Raw genomic sequence first — 12,480 nt, forward strand, 5'->3', positions numbered from 1 at the left:
ACCACTAACCTGTAGCTGTTGCCAAGAGAAAGAAGATAATCCAACTCCATTCCATGGTGAATGCATGTGTACTCAGTGACTCTGGAGAGGACACTGATCAAAAGTTGTTGTGGGATGTGGACATCCTGTATTTACCATAATAGACCCACATGTTTTGTATATCCATGAGGCCTGGATATTATTTCTTACAGAAGTACCTATTCCAGATGGAGAAGAAGGAGGTAGATGAGACCTGTATCAGGCAACAGAATGCTGAGGTCCAAATATCCACCCTGTCTGAGGAAGTATATATTCTAGAGACCTATGAAGACCCTGTGGACATAAAACCAAGGCCTATTCCCTTAATTTAAAAATAGAATCAAAACCTGAGACATTTGGTCTTCTTTTTGACAAAACTGATTTACAGGTGATGGTAGTAATGAGAATAATGTGATTGGAAATTCTAAAACCCCCTAAATTAGGAGAATTTCAAATTGTTTTTCATGTATAAGAAATTCATATTTGCTTTTCCAGAAGGTTTTAGCATATGAGCTATGGTGATTTTTTTTTCTCTTAATCTGTTTGCTTTCTATAGAGAGAAAGAAAAATTGTGGAACTTACTGATAGAAACATGGTAATGTTCAAAGAGGAGTTGGGCATGGAATTTGTTCATAATATTTTTTTCCATTTTTTTTATTGAGAAAAGGAGAGAAAAAAAAACAAGTTTCCACCTCCTCCCAGCCTCCCATTTCCCTCCCCATCCTCCCACCCTTCTCCCCCTCCTCCCACCCTTCTCCCCTCCCCCCACTCCTTTCCCCCTCCCTCTCCAGTCCAAAGAGCAGTCAGGGTTCCCTGCCCTGTGGTAAGTCCTAGGTCCTCCCCCTTCCGTCCATATCTAGGAAGGTGAACATCCAAACTGGCTAGGCTCCCACAAAGCCAGCACATTACGTAGGTTCAAAACCCCGTGCCATTGTCCTTGGCTTCTCATCAGCCCTCATTGTTCGCCATGTTCAGACAGTCCAGTTTTATCCCATGCTTTTTCAGTCACAGTCCACCTGGCCTTGGTGAGCTCCCAATAGATCAGCTCCACTGTCTCAGTGGGTGGGTGCTCCCCTCGTGGTCCCGACTTCTTTGCTTATGTTCTCCCTCCTTCTGCTCCTCATTGGGACCTTGGAAGCTCAGTCCAGTGCTCCATTGTGGGTCTCTGTCTCTATCTCCATCCATCACCAGATGAAGGTTCTATGATGATATGCAAGAAATTTGTCAGTATTGCTATAGGATAGGGTCATTTCAGGTTCCCTATCCTCAGCTGCCCAAGGAACTAAATGGGGACCTCGGCTTGGGCATCTGAGAGCCACTCTAGGTTCAAGTCTCTTGCCAAATCTAAGGTGGCTCCCTTAACTAAGAATTGTGCTTCCGTGCTCCCCTATCTAACCTTCCTTTATCCCAATCCTCCTTTTTCATCAAGTTCCCCCCATTCTCCCCTTCTCCCTTTTCTCTCCGCATCTCCCCTTACCCCCATCCCACACCAGCCCCGAGATCTCAATTTTCTCCCCGGCAATTTTGTCTACTTTCCATAGCCAAGAGGACAACTATATGTTTTTCCTTTGGTTCACCTTCTTACTTAGGTTCTTTGGGATCACCAATTGTAGACTCTGTGACCCTTGTTTATGGCTAGAAACCAATTATGATTGAGTACATCCCATACTCATCTTTTTGGGTCTGGGTTACCTCACTCAGGATAGTGTTTTCTATTTCCATCCATTTGCATGCAAAATTTGAGAAGTCATTGTTTTTTACAGCAGCGTAGTACACTAATGTGTAGATATTCCACACTTTCTTCATCCATTCTTCCATTGAAGGGCATCTAGGTTGTTTCCAGGTTCTGGCTATTACAAATAATACTGCTATGAACATATTTGAACAAATCCTCTTGTCATATGATAGGGCTTCTCTTGGGTATATTCCCAGGAGTGGTATTGCTGGGTCCAGGGGTAGGTTGATCCTGAATATCCTGAGAAACCGAAACACTGATTTCCAAAGTGGTTGCACAAGATTGCATTCCCACCAGCAATGGATGAGTGTACCCCTTCCACCACAGCCTCTCCAGCAAAGGCTGTCATTGGAGTTTTTTATTTTAGCCATTCTGACAGATGTAAGATGATATCTCAAAGTTGTTTTGATTTGCATTTCCCTGATTGCTAAGGAGGTTGAGCATGACTTTAAGTGTCTTTTGGCCATTTGAAAGTCTTCTGTTGAGAATTCTCTGTTCAGTTCAGTGCCACATTTTTAATTGGGTTATTTAGCATTTTAAAGTCTACTTTCTTGAGTTCTCTATATATTTTGGAGATCAGACCTTTGTCTGTTGCGGGGTTGGTAAAGATCTTCTCCCAGTCAGTAGGTTGCCTTTTTTGTCTTTGTGACAGTGTCCTTTGCTTTACAGAAGCTTCTCAGTTTTAGTAGGTCCCATTTATTCAATATTGCCCTTAATGTCTGTGCTTCTGGGGTTATACATAGGAAGCGATCTCCTGTGCCCATCTGTTGTAGGGTACTTCCCACTTTCTCTTCTATCAGGTTCAGTGTGTTCGGACTGATATTGAGGTCTTTAATCCATTTGGACTTGAGTTTTGTGCATGGTGATAGATATGGGTCTTTTTTCATTCTTCTACAGGTTGATATCCAGTTGTTCCAGCACCATTTTTTGAAGATGCTTTCTTTCTTCCATTGTATACTTTGAGCTCCTTAATCAAAAATGAGGTGTTCATAGGTTTGTGGGTCAAAATTCTGGTCTTCTATACGATTCCATTGTTCGACTTCTCTGTTTTTATGCCAGTACCACACTGTTTTCATCACTGTAGCTCTGTAATAGAATTTGAAGTCAGGGATGGTAATGCCTCCAGAAGATCGTTTATTGTATAGGATTGTTTTGGCTATCCTGGGTTTTTTGTTTTTCCATATAAAGTTGATTATTGTCCTGTCAAGATCTGTGAAGAATTTTGAAGGGACCTTGATGGGGATTGCATTGAATCTATAAATTGCCTTTGGTAGAATTGCCATTTTTACTATGTTGGTCCTCCCGATCCAAGAGCAAGGGAGGTCCTTCCATTTTCTGGTATACTCCTCAGTTTCTTTCTTCAATGCCTTAAAGTTCTTGTCAAGTAGATCTTTCACTTCCTTGGTTAGAGTTACCCCAAGATATTTTATGCTGTTTGTGGCTATCGTGAAAGTTGAAGCTTCTCTGATTTCCCTCTCTGCTTCCATATCCTTTGTGTATAAGAGGGCGACTGATTTTTTGGAATTGATCTTGTATCCTGCCACATTACTAAATGTGTTTATCAGCTGTAAAAGTTCTGTTATGGAGTTTTGGGGGTCGCTTATGTACACTATCATATCATCTGCAAATAACGAAAGTTTCACTTCTTCCTTTCCAATTTGAATCCCCTTGATCCCCTTATGTTGTCTTATTGCTATTGCTAGAACTTCAAGCACTATATTGAAGAGGTATGGCGAGAGTGGACAGCCTTGTCGTGTTCCTGAGTTTAGTGGGATGGCTTTGAGTTTCTCTCCATTTAATTTGATGTTAGCTGTCGGCTTGTTGTAAATAGCTTCTATTATATTTAGTTATGACCCTTGTATCCCTAATCTCTCCAATACTTTTATCATAAAGGGATGTTGAATTTTGTCAAATGCTTTTTCAGAATCTAATGAAATGATCATATGGTTTTCTTTCTTTCAGTTTAGTTATATGCTGGATTACATTGATAGAATTTCGTATGTTGAACCAGCCCTGCATCCCTGGGATGAAGCCTACTTAATCATAATGGATAATTTTTCTAATGTGTTCTTGGATACGGTTTGCCAGTATTATGTTGAGTATTTTTGCATCGATGTTCATGAGTGAGATTGGTCTATAATTTTCTTTCTTGGTTGAGTCTTTTGCGGTTTTGGTATCAGGGTAACTGTAGCTTCATAAAAGGAATTTGGCAATGCCTCTTCTGTTTCTATATTGTGAAATACATTAAGGAGTATAGGTATTAGTTCTTCTTGGAAGTTCTGGAAGAATTCCGCATTGAAGCCATCTGGTCCTGGGCTTTTTTTGGTAGTGAGGTTTTTGATAACCTCTTCTAATTCTTCATGACTAACAGGTCTATTTAAATTGTTCACATGGTCCTGGTTTAACTTTGGTATATGGTATTTTTCTAAAAAAGTGTCCATTTCCTTTACATTTTCCCGTTTTGTGGCCAATACGCTTTTGTAGTAAGATCTAATGATTCTCTGAATTTTCTCTGTGTCTGTGGTTATGTCCCCCTTTTCATTTCTGATCTTATTAATTTGCAAATTCTCTCTCTGCCGTTTGATTAGTTTGGATAGGGGTTTATCAATCTTGTTGATTTTCTCCAGGAACCAGCTTTTTGTTTCATTGATTCTTTGTATTGTTTTCTGTGTTTCTATTTTGTTGATTTCAGCCCTCAGTTTGATTATTTCCAGTCTTCTACTCCTCCAAGGTGAGTCTGCTTCTTTTTTTTTTTCTAGAACTTTCAGGTGGGCTGTTAAGTCTCAAATGTGAGCTTTCAATGTTTTCTTTAAGTGGGCACTTAGTGCTATGAACTATCCTCTTAGGACTGCTTTCATAGTGTCCCATAAGTTTGAGTATGTTGTTTCTTTATTTTCATTGAATTCCAGGAAGACTTTACTTTCTTTCTTAATTTCTTCCTTAATCCAGGTATGGTTCAGTAGTGACTGTTCAGTTTCCATAAGTTTGTAGGCTTTCTGGGGGTAGGATTGTTGTTGAATTCTAACTTTAATCCATGGTGATCTGATAAGACACAGGTGGTTACTAATATTTTTTTGTAACTGTGGATGTTTGCTTTGTTACCGACTATGTGGTCGATTTTTGATAAGATTCCATGAGCTCCACAGAAGAAGGTATATTCTTTCCTATTGGGGTGGAATGTTCTATAGATGTCTGTTAAGTCCAATTGAATCATTACCTCCACTAATTCTCTTATTTCTCTGTTAGGTTTCTGTCTGATTTACCTGTCCATTGGTGAGAGAGGAGTGTTGAAGTCTCCTACTATTAGTGTGTGCGGTTTGATGGCTGCCTTGAGTTTTAGCAATGTTTCTTTTACATAAGTGGGTTCTTTTATATTAGGGGCATAGATGTTCAGGATTGAGACTTAATCTTGATGAACTGTTCCTGTTATGAGTATAAAATGCCCCTTCCATCTCTTCTGATTGATTTAAATTTGAAGTCTACTTTGTTAGAGATTAGTATGGCCACACCTGCTTGTTTCTTAGGTCCATTTGCTTGATAAGCCTTTTCCCAGCCCTTTACTCTGAGTAGGTGCCTGTCTTTGTGGTTGAGGTGTGTTTCTTGTAAACAGCAGAATGTTGGATCCTGTTTTCGTATCCAATCTCTTAGCCTGTGCCTTTTAATAGGTGAGTTGAGTCCATTGACATTAAGTGATATTAATGACCAGTGGTTGTTAACTCCGGTCATTTTTTTAGTCGTAGAGTTTGTGTGTTTCCCTTCTTTGTTTTGTGTATGTGAAGGGTCTCTAGATGTCTGAGTTATTTTGGTCAATGTTGGACTCCTTGGTTAGTGATTTTTCTTCTATTACTTTCTGTAAGGCTGGATTTTTGGCTGCGTATTGTTTAAATTTGTTTTTATCCTGGAAAATTTTATTTTCTCCATTTATTGTGAATGAAAGCGTGGCTGGGTATAGCAATATGGGCTTGCATCCATGTTATCTTAATTTTTGAAGTACATCTATCCTGGACCTTCTGGCTTTCATGGTTTTCATAGAGAAGTCAGGTGTAAGTCTGATATTTACCTTTATAAGTAACTTGAACTTTTTCCTTTGCAGCACTTAATATTCTTTCCTTATTCTGTATGCTTTGTGTTTTGAAAATTATATGGCGAGGGGATTTTTTTTTTGATCTAGCCTATTCGGTGTTTTGTATGCTTCTTGAACCTTCAAAGGTATATCTTTCTTTAGGTTGGGAAAGTTTTCTTCTATAATTTTATTAAATATATTTTCTGGACCGTTGAGCTGTACTTCTTCTCCTCCCTTATAAATTATCAAAACAAATAAATAAATCTTAACTAAATAAATGAGAAAATATTGGTACAATATTTAACAATGTATTTTTACTGGGTTTGAAAATTTGAGATATCACATATAAATTGTAGCATTGTTGTTCAGCTAATAAACTTTAAGGAGTGAGTTCACAGAGTCTATGGAATCCTCTCCATTCCTCATTTCTGTCCTGTCTATTTTCGGCTCCATTGTGCCCTCTGCTGGTCTTGAGCACTCTGCAGGTTGACATGTCCCTGAACTTCCCAATACACTTTTAATATTCTTATTATTTTATACATTTATCATTCTAAAAAAGAGTTTAGAAATTCAGATTGTTAGTAATAAACTTTTCATAGCTTCAGTGTTGCTGTGGCTGCTTCACACTGAGCTGGTTAAAATTCAGTACTCACTGACAATACTAAGAAAACCCTGGCTTGGTAAGTAAGTACTGGCAGTTACAAGTATTGTATCAAATGTGGTAATCTCATTGTTGAGGAATTATTTTCCCAATTACTAGCTGAAAAATCTTATTTCACATTCATTAAACATGGATCATACATTTATCTCTTTTCTTCGATATACGTGGAAGATATCAAGAAGTAATTCCATGGACTCCTGGAATCCCAAATGTGCCCAACATTCTAGTTCTCTGTGGTCATCATAGGTCACTGGCACCAAAGCGGGCTGCTCTTTTTCCCGTCATTAGGGAACATACTGTAGATTCCTTGGTTGTCACCACACACTCTGTTGTTTATTGAGCTGTGTTTGTCTTCATCTCAGTACTCCCAAATTCTATAGCCTCCTTGTTCTCCAAAATTTCTTAATATAAATCTGAAATCACTATAATACTATCCAGAGAAGGCTTAGACATGGAACAGGAGAGTCTCTTTTCCTTTTCCAAATTCATAAAACATATAATTCTTAACACTGTCTCTACACCAAATTTCACTTCTCCGCTAATGCTAATCTAACTCAGAAATAAATAAAGCATCCAAGCTTTCTATATTCACCAGCAATAAAGAGTTCCACTTCGGCAACCACTCAGGAAATGTTTACAGAAAAACTAGCAAAAATCAGGAAAATGTGATAAGGAACTCTGTTACCATATCACCTGGCATGTGCACATTGGCCACTCAGAATTTTCTTTTTTTTTCCTTTTGCAAAGACAAGTTAGTCTATTTCAAAAGTCTGTAATCTGAACACTATTCTTTATGCATAGTGAAAACAAGAAAGTAAATTGTTCAGCAAACAAAGGCAGAGAAGGCTTGGCATGTGTGAACATAACTGGTATTTAGATTCATTTTCTGCCCATGAGAATTTTGCAAACCACAGGTAAGCTCAATGAGGGTTGTTGAGGATAGCTCCTCAGTTACATCAAAGCACTCTAAACAGAACATGTGATTTTGTTTACACAATCCCCTAGTGTATATTTGACATGAAATCTTTCACTGTCTTAAACATATGAAATACATGAAAGCAATCTTTAGTGATGCCATGAAACTGTCTTGTTTTAGAGGGAAATGATTTGCTATCACAGCCTCTTCTTGTTGGAAGCAGCCGCGAGAGGCCCATCTCTCAAGATTCTCCTGTCTTCAATGCAGCTATTCTTTTTTCTTCTTTTTACCCTTGTTGCCAGTCTTATGGCAACAAAAGAGGCAACATTTTGTGATGATGAATACCACAGCTGCCACACAGGCCAACAGGAACCCAATCACATCCAGAGAATGGTACTGGAACCAGGCGAGGTCATGGAGAGCTGGGCAAAGGTGCTTGGCACCTCTGTGGTGCATGGCATACTCAGTCCAGAAGACGGCTCTGTCCAGAGGCTTCATTGGTTGATCATGTTGGATTCTTGACAGTCTCATGGCATTCTCTTTGTACGAAGGGTCATTAATGACAGTCCTCAACGCAGTAAGAAGCTTTGTAGTTGACAATGTGCTGAAGTCTACTCTAATTGCTGCTCCCTTGGCCACCATGTGGTTAATATTATCAGGTTGATCCGCAAACAATGGAATACCAGCAATAGGAATGCCATGATAGATTGCTTCACAGATGCCGTTAGTTCCACCATGAGCTATAAAAGCTTTAGTTTTTGGATGACCAAGAAGGTCATTCTGGGGGATCCACTTGTACAACCGAGTATTGGATGCTAAGGTGTCTGGTTTCTTACCATCGAATCAAGATGGTGACACAAGAAACACCTCCAGTGGAATCATTATATGGGAAATTGGGTTTTAAAGTAATCTTTAGAAAGATGATAATTTTTTTTTCTTTATATTGAGAAAAGGAGAAAAAAAAACAAGTTTCCACTTCCTCCCAGCCTCCCATTTCCCTCCCCCTCCTCCCCCCCTACGCCCCCTCCTCCCACCCTTCTCCCCCTCCCCCCACACCTTTCCCCCTCCCTCTCCAGTTCAACGAGCAGTCAGGGTTTTCTGCCCTGTGGTAAGACCTAGGACCTCCCACCTCCGTCCATATCTAGGAAGGTGAACATCCAAACTTGCTGGGCTCCCACAAAGCCATCACATTACTTAGGATCAAACCCCCCGTGCCATTGTCCTTTGCGTCTCATCAGCCCTCATTGTTCGCCATGTTCAGAGAGTCCAGTTTTATCCCATGCTTTTTCAGTCACAGTCCAGCCGGTCTTGGTTAGCTGTCAATAGATCAGCTCCACTGTCTCAGTGGGTGGGTGCATCCCTCGTGGTCCCGACTTCTAAAGAAGCTAAATAAGAAGGGAAACCCAAGAAAAAACATATAGTTATCCTCTTGGCTAAGGGAAGTAGACAAAATTGCCGGGTAGAAAATTGGGATCTTGGGGTGGGGTGAAAAATGATAATTTTAAATATGCATTCTGTGAAAATGTTAATTACTTCTACCTTGTAATAGCATTAACACACTGGAATCTGGAAAGAATAGACAACATATCATCCCACCTATCTGTGGTAATAACATTCATTCATGGAAGATCTGAATTTTACTCACCATGAGAGGAAATAAATGGAATGATTTTCAGATTATTTCAATTTCCCAGTAGTTTCCATCTTAAACTATCATGACCAAGTCTTAAAATTATAGACATTATGGAAAAGCATGAAAAAAGATTTTTATGTTCATTTCATCTGATAACAAGTGACAAATTGTATCTTTGATGTTCCATTTGGAAATAATGATATGCTTTTTAGACATTAAGCAAATAGTAATTGTCATAGAATATAACAAAGCAAATGGACTCTAGATTTTTGGAAAAGGAAGGGAAAAACACATATTCTAAAATATAAACAGACATGTGCTTGTTTATAAGGAATCACATGATAGAAATTCAAAACTGCCTATAATATCCGTGGCACCTATTCATTCCAAGTAGCTTTAGTAGTTCTTAAGATTCTCTGCTGTTTCTGAGCTTCTGCCTATGAAAGCTTGTGTCTGAGTTCACACTAAAATCTCCTCCCATGTTCCTGGCACAGTAAGACATGGTACATGATTCATAGTTAAGAAAACTTAGCTGTAGGAGCTATCCCTACTGAGAATGATGCTGGAGTTGAAGTCCCATTACAAACTGTTTCTCTAAAAGTCCATAATATGATACCAGGATATTCTAATAGTTCCCTTAAAAAAATTGCATGTGTTTCTTTACAAAATCAGTGAGCTGTAAGAAATAATCTATAAACACAGGGAGAGGGAAACAAAATATTTTAAACTTCTAATCCACTTATGTTGTGCAGTTTATACATATTGTTCTATGGGTACATTTACCACTTTGTTGTCAATGTTGTGAGAAGATATGCATCTATTATATTAATATTCTTCAGTTACTAACAGTATGTGGTACATCTTTTGTTGAAGGTCAGTGGAAATTTACATAAAAGCAATATTGAAATGTATTTTTCCCCAGTATCATACACCTGTTCTCTGCTTACTTCTATTTACATGCCACTTCTCTGAGAACAGGGTTTACACATTCCCCATATATGTGCTGGCTTATGAAATGTCTGCTGGTGACCTTCTCCTCAGATTTGCAATTCATAGTGGGTACTAACTCTCCTTTTTCAAAGAGGTTTTATGATGAAGTCATAATATGTTATATACAGTTTTGTGCCTCACATTGAATATTTATTAACACTTGGCTTATGAACAACATTACTATCAGTTTTACCAGTTTGACAATGCTTTTGACAGAGATATTTCATCTAACAGACATGGAGAATGAAAATATTTCCTTGTCACTAGAATCAAGGAGATCATAAACATGGAAATATGATTGGAAATGGCTGAAAATATCAAAATCACAACAATGTGAAACAATGGGATGAAGCTGCTTATGGTAAGGCTTGGTAAGAGAAGATGGAGTTGTTGCAGACTCCAGTTGGAGGTGTGCTCACTCACTGGCTTTAATTTTTCAGATTTTGGATGTTAGAAGACAAATTGAAAGCCATGTGTTCTGCTTTACAATCCAAAAATAATTTTAAACAAAAGCATATTGAAGCTGAACTTTTACTGAATATTGATTCCATGCAATCACAACAGAATGGCAGTCATTAAGAAAAAAAATGATTCATTACATATGATGTCTGAATATATGGGTCTGGGTTGCCTGCTCAGGATGAACTTTTAGAGTTCTCTCCATTTTTCTGCAAATTTAATTGTTTCTTCTTTTTTCAGCTGAGAAATACCTCATTGTATAAATATACCATATTTTCTCTATCCATTCTTTGATTGAGAGACATCTAGGTTGTTTCTCAATTGTTCCTATCTTCTTGTGGGCATGAATGTGAACACAAATGATCAGGTCAGGGTGAGAAAGAGTACAGAGAAATATGACTGGAATTTGCAGACACTTAGGGGATGATGTGAAAGAGTGGAGTGAAAAATTCCTGGAACATATGAGGGTGATACTAGTGAAAAATTCCAGTAATGGAGGATATGAAGCCTGAAATTGTCATCTTCTTTATCCAGGCAAGGCTCCCAATGATTAGACTGCAAAACTATCCCAGTCACAAAACCTCCAACTCAGATGTGCCCTGCCTGAAAAATGTGCTAGGGTAATGGTGGTTCAGAAATTGATGGAGTGACCAACCAATGGCTGGTCTAACTTGAGGCACAAGCACAAGAGGAAGATCATGCAGGACAATGCCTGGACTGCAAGGAATTGGAAGATGGATGAATCAGAGAATCTATGATAGGATGAAATATGAGTGTGGAAAATGTCAATGAAATGATTTCTAGTGATATTCTGCTGTCTTCATATTTTGGTATGTAGCCAAGTCATCATCACATAGGCTTTCCCTATTAGCTGATGTTAGCAGAACAGCAAAACATTGGGCAAAATTTAGAGAACCAAGCAGAAGGAAGAAGTGTAGGAACCAGAGATTTCTATGATTTAGCAGATTATTGCCCATTGTATCAATGTAGTAGGGAGCATAAGATTCGCAGAGACTCAGGAGACACTCATGAAGCATGCATGGGACAACAATAGTTTCTACGCATACATTCCGTGGTGAACTTGGGGTTTTTGTGGAACTCCTAACAGAGAGAAAAGGAATGTCTCTGACTCTTTTGCTTCTCTTGGAATCTTTTTCCTCCCACTGCATTTCCTAATTCAGCCTCGATATGAGGTTTTGTGCCTAGTCTTATTAAATGATGTTATACCCTATCCAGTTCATATCACCAGGAGGCCTGAACTTTTCTGAAAAGAAAAAGAGGAATAGACAATGTGGAGGAAGATAGGAGGGTTCTGGGAGAAATGCAAGGAGAGAAAGCTGTGGTTGGCGTGAATTTTATGAAAAAATTAAATAAAAAGGGAAAAAAACATATGACATATTTTGGAAGTTATAAAGAGAAGTGACATCCTTTCTATAATGTATATGAGAAAGCAAATTGCTCTATATAGAGACACACACTAAAAATATAGGGTCAAAATCATAAACACAGGTTTAATACTGGTTATCAAACCTTTGTATTTGCACCATTAGACTTTCAAATTAATGTATCACCAAAGTATTTTTTTAAACATTTTTATTTGGCAAACAGTGAGTGTAGTTCATATTTCCATTTTATAACTGCAAGCTGAACATGAATGTCTATGTGAATTTTACCTCAATATTCTAAATCATAAATACATGTACATATACATGTATAAAAATGTCATAATGACACATTGATTGTAGAAATAATATAGGATAATATTAATACGAAAACACAGAAAAAAAGCTCATGAATGTGGATGGAAATTTTCTGAGAATGTTCTAGAAAATTTTATGAATTACATCAAGTATTTTATTTAACACACCACAGAGAACCACGTGAGGTTTGCTAACATGATTAAACATGGAAATGCACAATGTAAATGCACAAAGGTAAAATATATATTTCCAAGAATGTAGAACATATAATTCATAAAATTAAATACTTTCAGTATCAAAACTAT

The 12,480-nt window shown here is 38.1% G+C and overlaps 1 protein-coding gene across 1 annotated transcript; it reads right to left on the reverse strand.

Moving 5' to 3' along the window:
- Window positions 1-7,660: 7,660 nt before the first annotated feature.
- Window positions 7,661-8,236, reverse strand: LOC121438526 (UDP-glucuronosyltransferase 2B1-like; the record flags this gene model as incomplete). The annotated part of the gene is made up of 1 exon (XM_041638798.1): window positions 7,661-8,236. A coding segment is annotated over one exon (576 nt), but the record flags the coding sequence as incomplete, so codon positions are not given.
- Between the last annotated feature and the right edge of the window lie 4,244 nt (window positions 8,237-12,480).

Source organism: Microtus oregoni, unplaced genomic scaffold (assembly GCF_018167655.1).
Source record: "Microtus oregoni isolate MIOR12 unplaced genomic scaffold, Mior012 000056F_ref0000123, whole genome shotgun sequence".
NCBI lineage: Eukaryota > Metazoa > Chordata > Mammalia > Rodentia > Cricetidae > Microtus > Microtus oregoni.